The sequence below is a fragment of the Oncorhynchus clarkii genome, chromosome 12 (assembly GCF_045791955.1).
Source record: "Oncorhynchus clarkii lewisi isolate Uvic-CL-2024 chromosome 12, UVic_Ocla_1.0, whole genome shotgun sequence".
In the NCBI taxonomy this organism is placed as follows: domain Eukaryota; kingdom Metazoa; phylum Chordata; class Actinopteri; order Salmoniformes; family Salmonidae; genus Oncorhynchus; species Oncorhynchus clarkii.
Window position 1 is genome coordinate 66,721,119 of NC_092158.1, and position 12,754 is coordinate 66,733,872.

Sequence of the window (12,754 nt, forward strand, 5' to 3'; positions counted from 1 at the left end):
GGTCTGATGAAACCAAGATTGAACTCTTTGGCCTAAATGCCAAGTGTCACGTCTGGAGGAAACCTTGCACCATACCTGCAGTGAAGCATTGTGGTGGCAGCATCATGCTGTGGGGATGTTGTTCTGCGGCAGGGACTGGGAGACTAGTCAGGATCGAGGGATAGATGAACAGCGCAGAGAGGTCCTTGATGAAAACCTGCTCCAGAGCGCTTAGGGCCTCAAACTATGGCAAAGTTTCACCTTCCCACAGGACAACAACCGTAAGCACACAGCCAAGACAATGCAGGAGTGGCTTCGGAACAAGTCTCTGAATGTCCTTGAGTGTCCCAGCCAGAGCCTGGACTTGAACCCGATCGAACATCTCTAGAGAGACCTGAAAATATCTGTGCAGCGACGATCCCCATCCAACCTAAAAGAACTTGAGAGGTTCTGCAGAGAAGAATGGGAGGAACAAGCTTGACGCGTCATACCTCAAAAGACTTGAGTCTGTAATTGCTTCCAGATGTGCTTCAACAAAGTACTGAGTAAAGCGTCTGAACACTTATGTAAATGTGATATCAGTTAATTTTTTTATACATTTCAAAACATTTCTAAAAACCTGTTTTTGCTTTATCATTAAGGGGTATTGTGTGTAGATTGATGAGGGGGGAAAGTAAACAATTAAATCCATTTTAGAATAAGGCTGTAATGTAACAAATTGTGGAGAAAGTCAAGGGGTCTGAATACTTTCCAAATGCAATGTAACTTGTGATCTCACAGTATACAATACTACAGCCTGTATTCAGAGCCATATTTCTAATATGTCTCTGCATATATTGTCCATTTTTAACAGGTTAAAGAAATTGCCCTACCTGGGCAAGCTCATTGAGGGTCTGGTGAGTTTGAGAAAGATAATATATTTTCTCTTTTCGGTGTACTGCATTTAGCATACACAACCGGTTAAAGAACTATTATATACATAAGATGTACCACAAAGTACACGTTAAGAGTTGCCAGTCAGTTGATAAATCCCTTAACACTACATGCTCTACCTTTCTAGTCTCCCTCGTTGAAATGTCATGGCTGAGGTAATATGTAATGATATTTCAAGCAGGGAAACCGAAACATTGCAAATTCCGTTCCTTCACCTTGCATAGCTGTTGACGAAATGTTGTTGAAATGTTGTCTACTGTGTGCAGGTGAGAGCAAGAACGTTGCTCAGATGATAGGCAATGTAAATACTTATTTGAACCAATACATCATCAAAACAGAGAATAATATAATGACAGGTACACATGGCTCTTCAAGCAATGTATTTTTAATACAGTAGCCTATCTATTTATCTAACTAATTGTATAGCTACTCTGTTAAAAAAAATAACATGATGATAATAGTTGGACTCCACACAGCTGCTCCACTGCAGTTATCCTAATGTACTACATGGCATTTCATTATTTGTTGGTAAGCAAATTGACATTGGAATATAAAAAGGTAATTCAAACGATTTCTTGTGGATCTGATTTCTTATTAACAGCTAGATACAATGTTATTGTTATTATTATTATATGTTATCAACATCGTCACTCAATGCATAGATTTACCTCCACTGTATTCACATCCTACCATACCCTTGTCTGTACATTATGCCTTGAATCTATTCTAGCGTGCCCAGAAACCTGGTCCTTTTACTCTCTGTTCCAAACGTACTAGATGACCAGTTCTTATTGCCTTTAGCCATACCCTTATTCTACCCCTCCTCTGCTCCTCTGGTGATGTAGAGGTTTATCCAGGCCCTGCAGTGCCTAGCTCCACTCCCATTCGCCAGGCACTCTCGGTCGTTGACTTCTGTAACCGTAAAAGCCTTGGTTTCATGCATTTTAACATTAGAAGCCTCCTCCCTAAGTTTGTTTTACTCAATGCTTTAGCACACTATGCCAACCCCGATGTCCTAGCCATGTCTGAATTCAGGCTTAAGAAGGTCACCCAAAACCTTGACATTTTTCTCTAACTATAACATTTTCTGACAAGATAGAACTGCCAAAAGGGGGCAGAGTTGCAATCTACTGCAGAGATAGCCTGCAGAGTTCTGTCTTACTATCCAGGTCTGTGCCCATACAATTTGAGCTTCTGCTTTTTAAAAATCCACCTTTCCAGAAACAAGTCTCTCACTGTTGCCGCGTGCTACAGACCGCCTTCTGCCCTCAGCGGTGCCCTTGACACCATATGTGAATTGATTTCCCCCCATCTAACTTCAGAGCTTGTGCTGTTAGGTGACCTAAACTGGGACATGCTTAACACCCTGGCCATCCTACAATCTAAGCTTGATGCCCTCAACCTCACACAAATTATCAATGAACCTACCAGGTTCAACCCCAAATCTGTGAACACGGGCACCCTCATAGATATCATCCTAACACACCTGCCTTCCAAATACACCTCTGCTGTCTTCAATCAGGATCTCAGCAATCACTGCCTCATTGCCTGCGTCCGTAATGGGTCTGCGGTAAAACAACCACCTCTCATCACTGTAAAACACTTCAGCGAACAGGCCTTTCTAATCGCCCTGGCCAGGGGTTCCTGGAAGGATATTGACCTCATTCCGTCAGTAGAGTATGCCTGGTTATTCTTTAAAAGTGCTTTCCTCGCCATCTTAAATAAGCATTCCCCATTCAAAAAATTTAGAACCAGGAACAGATATAGCCCTTGGTTAACTCCAGACCTGACTGCCCTTGACCAGCACAAAAACATCCTGCGGCGTACTGCATTAGCATCGAATAGCCCCCGTGGCATGAAACTTTTCAGGGAAGTTAGGAACCAATATACACAGGCAATTAGGAAAGCAAAGGCTAGCTTTTTCAAACATTAATTTGCTGCCTTTAGTATAAACTCCAAAAAGTTATGGGACACTGTAAAGTCCATGGAGAATAATAGCACCTCCTCCCAACTGCCCACTGCACTGAGGCTAGGAAACACCGTCACCGCCAATATATCCACGATAATTGAGAATATCAATAGGCATTTTTCTATGGCGGGCCATGCTTTCCACCTGGCTACCCCTACCCCGGTCAACAGCCCTGCACCCCCCACATCAATGTGCAGAAGCCTCCCCCATTTCTCCTTTACCCAAATCTAGATAGCTGATGTTCTGAACGAGCTGCAAAATCTGGACTCCTACAAATAAGCTGGGATAGACAATCTGGACCCTCTCTTTCTAAAATTATATTTTGAAATTATTGCAACCCCTATTACTAGCCTGTTCAACCTCTTTCATGTCGTCTGAGATCCCCAAAGATTGGAAATCTTCCGCGGACATCTTCCTCTTCAAAGGGGGAGACACTCTAGACCCAAACTGCTACAGACCTATATATATCCTACCCTTCTAAGGTCTTCGAAAGCCAGGTTAACAGATCACTGAACATTTCGAATCCCACCGTACTGTCTCCGCTATGCAATCTGGTTTCCAAGTTGGTCATGGGTGTACCTCAGCCATGCTCAAGGTCCTAAATGATATCATAACCACCATCAATAAAAGACAATACTGTGCAGCTGTATTCCTCGACCTGGCCAAGGCATTCGACTCTGTCAATCACCACATCCTTATCGGCAGACTCATCAGCCTTGGTTTCTCAAATGACTGCCTCGCCTGGATCACCAACTACTTCTCAGACAGAGTTCAGTGTGTCAAATCGGAGGGCCTGTTGTCTTGACCTCTGGCAGTCTCTATGGGGGTGCCATAGGATTCAATTCTTGGGCCGACTCTCTTATCTGAATACATCAATGATGTCGCTCTTGCTGCTGGTGATTCCCTGATCCACCTCTACGCAGACGACACCATTCTTTATACTTCTGGCCCTTCTTTGGACACTGTGTTAACTAACCTCCAGACGAGCTTCAATGCCATACAACTCTCCTTCTGTGGCCACCAACTGCTCTTAAATGCAAGTAAAACTAAATGCATGCTCTTCAACCGATCGCTGCCCACACCTGCCCGCCTGTCCAGCATCACTACTCTGAACGGTTCTGACTTAGAATATGTGGACAACCACAAATACCTATGTGTCTGGTTAGACTGTAAACTCACTGGTCACCCCCAAAGCCAATTCCTCAATTGGCCGCCTTTCCTTACAGTTCTCTGCTGCCAATGACTGGAACAAACTGCAAAAATCACTGAAGCTGAAGACTCATATCTCCCTCACTAACTTTAAGCACCAGCTATCAGAGCAGCTCACAGATCACTGCAAATAGCATCTGTAAATAGCCCATCCAATTACCTCATCCCCATACTGTTATTTATGATTTATTTTGCTCCTTTGCACCCCAGTATCTCTACTTGCACACTCATCTTCTGCACATCTATCACTCCAGTGTTTAATTGCTTTATTGTAATTATTTCATAATTATGGCCTATTTATTGCCTTACCTCCCTTATCCTACCTCATTTGCACAAACTGTATAGACTTTTTCTATTGTATTATTGACTGTATGTTTGTTTTACTCCATGTGTAACTCTGTTGTTGTTGTTTGTGTCACACTGCTATGCTTTATCTTTGCCAGGTCGCAGTTGTAAATGACAACTTGTTCTCAACTAGCCTACCTGGTTAAATAAAGGTGAAATAAAAAATATAAAAAATAACGTAGCAAGTTAGGATAATTAGGTTAAGTTTAGGAAAAGGTTTAGGGTTAGCTAAAATGCAAAACATTTTCGAATTGTTCGACAATTATTAACCCTTCAAGCCATGAAAGTGGGACAGCCTCTGTCGCGGGGGATGATGACGTCGGTGAATAAAAATCCTAAACCCCTTTCACTTTCGAAATCAACTGTTTTTTTTACGTATGACTGCATTTCGTCATATATACGTAGAACATAACGTCACCTTTAAACATGGTCAAATCAATTGTTGTGAATTCTCATATGATTTTGAAAATTGTATGCATTTTTATGAATATATCACGATTTCACACTATTTGTTTATGTAATTATTTGTTTATTTATTTAAATGAACTGAACAATGCAATTCAGCGTTTAGCTGCCAATGTTGTACATCATGACAAGAAACTAAACCTTACTTTATTGGCTTTAGGCCCAAAAATAAGAACTGTCTAACGCTGCATTATAATCTACAATACTCGCTATTCTCTAAGATTTTAGCCTGTCACATTTCAGTAAGAGTGTAATCTGATTGAGACAACCCCATGATCAAAGAAATGTTCTGTTCTGCTTGAAGTGATGTCGACAGGCCAGCAGGGGGCAATCCTTAGGTGCTGTTGTGAGGACAACAGAGTGGATGGAAGCTTAAAATTCATGTATGTGGACATACGCTACAGTAGTTAGAGCTAGACAAGAGAAGATATGGATGCTTAGAATTCCTAAATTGCTGCATTAATCACTTGAAAGCCATTCTCAACTACGTGCGTTAAAATACAAGTTGAATACATTGGGAGATAAAATCAAAACAAATTGTATTTGTCACACACAGTGAACAGCATGTATAAAAGGTGCAGTTAAATTCTTGCTTGCTAGGCTAGCTCACTCAACATTATTATTACATGCCTATTGCATGTATAAGCAATATGTAATGATGAACTCATCTGTTGGCTAGGTCATCTCTCTTCATTCACCTGGTTAAATAGTACAAAACTGTATGCTTTTGGTCAAATAGGGCAGATACACACCTGGTTTCAGTTCTGTTTGGTTTCCGGGCAGCACACGTAACCCAATACAATGTGATTGGTCAGGCTATTCTGGAACCTCGTCCCCCATCCACTTCTCTGTGGACTCATTGACATGAAGGATTTAGCCAATTGCCCTGACGTTGGCAGATGTTTTTACACATTGAAGTACATCCTCCATTTTGACTTTTAAAAAGGAACCTGTTGGGATAAGTGTGACTCATGTCACAATGTCCTACATCTGTCTAATATGAATCATTCCAATAACTTTTTATTCATGTGTGATTAATTCAGCTCATCCTATCTTCGATTATTAATATATATATATATATATATACACACACACATACACTGTCCTCACCATATGAATTTGAACATTATGGGTGGATAAATGGGTCCTCCAGAGGTACCAGTCCTACATTGCAGATATATCCTCCTCCTCCAGTCCGGTGTTGCTCCTTAGCTCATCCAAGTATGTGTTCTCTGTCCTTCCCGTTTCTACTGACACTGTGCTGTGGTTGCCAGATGATTAGTTCACTAAAGCTGTTGTTTTTAGTTTGGCTATTGAATACATTTCATTTCCCTGTATTTCATGTACCCTAACCGTCCACCAGAAAGAAGCACTATTTATCATTTGTGTGAATCCCACTAAAGTATAAAGCTTTAAATCAAAACATCACTTTGGACCTTGGTTAAATAAGAAGTAGTGACACAACAAACATAATGGAATATGGTAAAACATTTATTTCAAGAAAATAACATAATACTATTATTATTATAACCATTGTTACATTTTTTGCATATTTCTTTGTTCCCTCACAGTAATCAACATGCAAAATAGATAGAATACAGAATGAAATAAGTTAAAACGAACAATGGTGACCCTGGCCCGTGACCCCACTCTCAGAAGTTGTGATATGCAAGAAACACATTTCCATTACACATTTGTACAAGAAACACCCACAGGTGACAAATTTATAAGCACCCCCAAAATTACTGTTATTATGCCTTTCCCTAACCGTAACCCAAACATTAACCTCAGTCAAACTATACCTAAAGTTAAACTTAACCCTTATTCCTTAACCTAAACTCAATTAATTTTACCGCTACGACTAACTTAAGTTTTTCTTCTGCCGGTCTAATAGCCACTACCTATTTTTATACATTGGGACGAACATCAGCATAGTTTTTAATGACCCCTGAGAAGCGAATTACTTTGACCTCTTTGGTTTTGGCCTTGATGTCCTGCCACAGGTACTCTGGAGACAACACCTTGCTGGGCTTGTTGTCGAGCAGGTACCTGTTGAGGTGGCTCTCCTCCTGCCAGGCAGCCTCGATGGAATTCCCCGCATCCTCCTCAAACCGGGTCCGACATACCTTTGCTAGTGTGTACACATCCTCCACGAACCCTCCGATCATAGCCCCGCCATAGTAGTAGTCTCCCTCATCCATGGGGATGTAGGCCGTCGAGGCTGGACGCCGTTCGTACGGGAAGCGGTCACGGGTCTGCTCGTAGTAGCCTGGGTGTATCACAGCAACCAGCCTTCCAAGAGACTCGGACCCCCAGTGAGCGTGGAACTTGCTGTCTACGTCCAGACAGAAGATGTAGTCGGCCTCCCCTCTGATCTGACGTTCGATGGTGGTCTGGATGATCTCCATCCTGCGGGCTGATATCTCCTGCCAGCGGTTTGAACCCGGGACCTGGATCACACTCAGATGTCTCCCCTGAGACAGGTTCACTGAAGGAACATCATGGGGACGATCAGTGAAAACGTAGTAGCGCACGTGGAAGCCGACCATGAAGTGCTTCTCTGCTGTCTCCAGAAAATCTTGGAGAAACCTGACGTATCTGTCAGTATTTAAAGGCATACATATCATAAGGATTAATAAGTGCCTTGCTTAAGGACACAGCAGTAGGTCGCAACTGAGATTTTGATGTCAGCACACCTCTAACTGATGGGGTGGCAGGTAGCCTAGAGGTTAAGATTGTTGGGCCAGTAACCGAAAGGTCACTGGTTCAAATCCCTGAACCAAGCCGGAAACATCTGCTGTTCTGTCCTTGAGCAAGGCAGTTAAACCCTCAACATCAACTACTCCCGTGCGCCATTATTCCCAATTAAGGCAGCCTCCTGTACCTCACTGAATCATGACAGCGTCATTACATTTTATTACCTGCCATGTTACATCAGGTACTTATTTCCTTATAGTTGAAAAAGTATTGATAGTTCAACTTCCCTTTTGAATATTCGTCAAAAGTTGTACTCACTTTCCAACGGCAAACACAGTGGTTGCTACGGTGAGGTTCATGGGCTTGTAGATGTTGTCGATTAGCACAGCGTCAAAGGTGCCTTCCCAGACGATGGGTGCCAACCACGGGGTCACTGACACCACATCAGTACATCTAGAGAAATAGAACAAAGGTCTTGCCTGACTGTGTTGTACTGACCAGAGCCATGTTGTGATCTCAATACTTCTATGATACTGGCAATTAAACAACCTTGAAACAAGCTGTGGTGTATTAGGCTACACCTCCCCACACTGATGTGTCAGACACTAATGTCAGGTGTGGCCTCCTAATATATCAAAGCTCCCCACACTGATGTGTTAGACACTTACAGTACGTCAGCTAATATAACTTTAATGCCCAAGATATTGAAATTACATTCCATGAGCAGGTGTTTAGTGAGTCCTCCAGACCAAAGGCAGTGGGGATGACCAGGGATGTTCTCTTGCTAAGTGCATGAATTTGACAATTTCCCTGGCCTGTTAAGCATACAAATTTGTACGAATACTTATAGGTGTCAGGGAAAATGTATGGAGTAAAAAGTACATTGTTTTCTTTAGGAGTGTATTAAAGTTGTCAAAAATATATATTGTCAAGTACAGATACCCCAAAAAATAAGTAGTACTTTAAAGTATTTTTACTTAAGTACTTTACACCACTGGTTTTAATACGAGAAAAAGTTAATTGACAAATCAGACCACGGGACGCCTTTCCACACAGAGATTTATTTGGTCCGTGGGTCAGTGAAAACTATGCAATTATTTTGAAGACAATAAGGGCACAAGGCGAGACCCAGATGTAGACACGGGAGGCAGATGGTTTGAGTCTTTGATATTTATTAAACAATCCAAAAGGGGTAGGCAAGAGAATGGTCGTGGAAAGGCAAAAGGTCAAAACCAGTTCAGAGTCCAGGAGGTACAGTGGCAGGCAGGCACGAGGTCAGGGCAGGCAGAATAGTCAGGCAGGAGGGTACGGAGTCCAGAAAACAGTCAAGGGTCAAGACCGTGAGGACTAGCAAAAAGAGAATAGAAGCAGGAGTACAGGAAAACACACTGGTTGACTTGAAAAACATACAAGATGAACTGTCACAGAGAGACAGGAAACACAGGAATATATACACCAGGGAAAATAAGAGACACCTGGAGGGGGTGGAGACAATCACAAGGACAGTTGAAACAGATGAGGGTGTGACAAAGACAGGTTTATATCAGTGAATGTAATCTATTAACTGTTATAGCATTTCTAAGTAGCAGCCAGTGCGGAAAACACAAAACAACTGATTGTCGAGTTGCGGCTGTCAATGAACAGCAGGCAGCAGCTAGAAGGTATTTGGGCAACATTTCAAAATATCATGACGGTAAAAATCTGTTTGAATTGGTAAGTGACACTGGAAGGTTGGTGGGTTATAATGTCCTCCTCATATTATAAAATCTGTTTGAATTGGTAAGTGACACTGGAAGGTTGGTGGGTTATAATGTCCTCCTCATATTATAGGCCTAAAATCTGTGTATCCACTATTTTCATTGGCCTATGCTATTGGTTGCATTTAAGTTAATGCTTAATTCGCTTTATTGATCTCAGTATGTAAATGACAAAGTAGCTTATCATTTTGATCATTTGGGTAATATAAAACATATAATTATAATGTCTCCAGTCATGGAAAATAATGTAGAATTGCAGGAAATTATTTTAGAAAAGGCCCTCTTGGACCCACACACCCCTCATGTTATGAAACTCTGAATGCCCTGGCAGCCAAATCTGTCAGGGAAACTACTATGATAGAACATTCAGATTTTTCTGCCTGACTGTGGCGCTCTTTACCCAAATTGTTAGCATTTTCTTGTGATCGCAACAAAACAAATTATTTTGCTCAAATAGAGATAATTAAATGGTGTTTTCTTTGAAAAGATGGGCCTGGCTGAGAATATAAAGTTCCGTTTTCTGCCTGAGTGTGGTGCTGTTTACCACAATTTTATGGATGATCTTGAGACAGAACAAAACTACTAAAATCCTAACATCATAACTTTAAAACTATCATGTTACCTTTTAAAAGTAAAAAGTACCATGACTTGTGGGGGGAATTTCTCAGTTTCTCAACTAACCTGCTGGTCCTCATCAATTGTCATTTCTCTGTTGGAAACAATAAAACCATAAAATAATTTCCCTCAATATAATCCAAGCCTCAAACCTCACCATGTTAGTAAGAATCAGACAATACTGTGACTTTCATTTCACACTATAGCGACATTAGGCTGTAATATATTAACAGAACTTGATCTTACCTGTTGAGTCTTTCAGAGAAGAAGCTGAAGTAAACATACCTTTGGGGAAGCAAGAGGGAATCAGTTCAAGTCTGTCATGAAAACATTTATGGTCTTTTTACACTAACAAAATGTTACTTAGACATCAGATTTTCAACTTTTGTTTTAAACGTAATTTATACCCTTACACAAGTACACCACGTAAGGACAGCAAAATGGCAACACTGCATAGTTGAGTGGAGTTACACATTACCGGGCTGCATACATTTGCGTATCTTATTGTGTAGGGTGTAAATTAGGCTTTACACTATCCTTACATTACCTTGGATGTGGTGTGGCCAAAGCCACATTCATGCTGCCTGTGTGTGTTCAGCTATTAACATACTGTTAATCCCATAGTATGTAGTAGTATATACAGGTAGGCAAGATATTTAAAGTATACAGGAAATTACCAATTCAACCATATTGCACACTTGAAAAATGCAATGATTCACGAGTGTGCAGACATTTTTAAAGGGTTACATTTTTTTGATAATACAACAAATGCTGTACTGATATTCATTGCATGTAGCTTCAGAGAGCCATTGTCTTTATTCAATACCACTCAGAGAGGGGTATGTGGTGTAGAAGTGTACAAAGATACCTAGTTATTATATTGAATAGTTTGATTTAAATCTTGAGAAGTTCAATGACTGTTTAGTTAGTGCTTCCCTCAACCCTGCAACAATAACCTGTTAAATCATTGTGTTAGCTTTTGTTTTCGTTTTTGATGAGGCTGAAAAGAAAGCCTCAGTCATTCAGTTTGCGCTGACTATTGTGGAGGAGGGAAAATAATTGTGGCGTTCATACATGTGTGGGAATTCCATATTATTCCACTTAACCCAAACTAAGAACCTGTTTGTACCCATTCTTGTTTAAACATGAATGGGTGGAGTAATATGGCAGTTTGCCTTTTGGCAGTAGTCGGCACGGTCTGGGACTCAGTGGCAAAATATTGAACTTTTTTGGTGACTGACATTTAACTGTGTGTTGGCCATGTATAATAAGACGAAGTTTACCTTGTCCGGGAGCAAGACGTCAGTGTATGCGACGTGACTGGTTTTCCCTTTATAATCCGTGATTGTCTGGAGTCCCTGCCACATGCGTCTCATGTCAGAGCCGTTGAATTGCGACCCCGTTTTGTCTCTGAACTGACATTTTGCCTGTTTGATTGACTTAACTGCACTGTTTGCATTCAACCATATTCCCAGTCACCTTGCCATGGTTAAAAGCGGTGGTTTGCGCTTTCAGTTTTGCGCGAATGCTGTTATCTGTCCACAGTTTTTGATTTGGGTAGGAATAGTCACAGAGGGAACAACATCCCCTATACACTTCCTGATGAATTCAGTCACTGTGACGGTGTATACGTCAATGTTATTCTTAGAGGTAACCTGGAACATATCCCAGTCCACATGATCAAATATATCTTGAAGCATGGATTCTGAAAAAGTAGTCCAAAAGACGTTGGCTCGTGCTTACTGGGTTGTAGTTTACCATGTCAGCCCACAATGGATTTTTTTGAATGCCAATCCACGTGGTAGGCCCACTATTTGTAAAACAGGCAGTGTCATATATACATATATTCATACACATAGCTCATATATTATACAGCGCCAAACTTATCCGCTTGACTCAAGTCATTGCACGCACCCCTGTTCGAACAGGAAGCACCCTACCCCCAGCCATAAACTGGCAGTTTCAGTTCCTCTTATCTCACGACCCCAGGACATACAGACATTCCATTGCATAAACACACACACTTCATCCCCCCTCTACTGGTCGGGTGCCCAGAGCAGAAGGCTCTGCTGTGCACCATTGGGGCTCCTGCTCTGGCTGGAGCAGGTCCGCCTCCAACCCGTCGGGACCAGTCAGAAGACCACCACGACAAGACTCCACCTACATTATTCTATGTATAAAAACTGTTGTAACCTTTGTTTAGGCCCCTTTTTCAGCTAACTCCATTTTGAGTTATATGAATCAGGTCCGTGCACGTTAAAACTGCAGGACAAGATATCTTTTGACTCAATAAACTGCCTTTTTGTTACAACTGAAATCCACTCTGTCCAGCGTCCATGATTTGGTCTCACTCTCCTGTAAGTAAATCATCAACAGCAGTTGCATTGGATTTATTAGACCTGATTCCTGTGACATATCAATTTGGCTATTTAAGCTTTGAACATCAGCTACCCGACTTTATCATTAGTTATCGTGAGCCTATTTACAATGTGTTTACACAGCGGGAAATTAAGAAGTATTTTATTTTTTGCCAAGATCAGCTTGTCAGTAATTGATAGATACAAACTTGAAACCAGTGATTGTGACAATGGGGTAAAACTCCTGAACAACAGTTGTGATTGTCCATTTTACTTTGACCTGTCCTGTTTTCAGGACATGTTGTTTGTTAACAGCACATTTTTGTTGATTGGGAGACATGAAGGTTAGGCTATTTGATCGGTGAAACCTGCATGGAAAAAAAGTTTTTGCCTCATTAAATTGACATATATTTTTATCTCCAACCAGA

The 12,754-nt window shown here is 41.3% G+C and overlaps 1 protein-coding gene across 1 annotated transcript; it reads right to left on the reverse strand.

Moving 5' to 3' along the window:
- Positions 1-6,474: 6,474 nt before the first annotated feature.
- On the reverse strand, positions 6,475-10,548 carry LOC139422514 (globoside alpha-1,3-N-acetylgalactosaminyltransferase 1-like). Its single transcript, XM_071173671.1, has 5 exons — positions 10,517-10,548; positions 10,216-10,254; positions 10,036-10,063; positions 7,916-8,130; positions 6,475-7,498 (listed from the first exon to the last, which is right to left on the reverse strand). The coding sequence occupies exons 1-5, from the start codon at positions 10,546-10,548 to the stop codon at positions 6,808-6,810; spliced, it is 1,005 nt and encodes a 334-aa protein (XP_071029772.1). The 3' UTR covers positions 6,475-6,807.
- Positions 10,549-12,754: the final 2,206 nt, after the last annotated feature.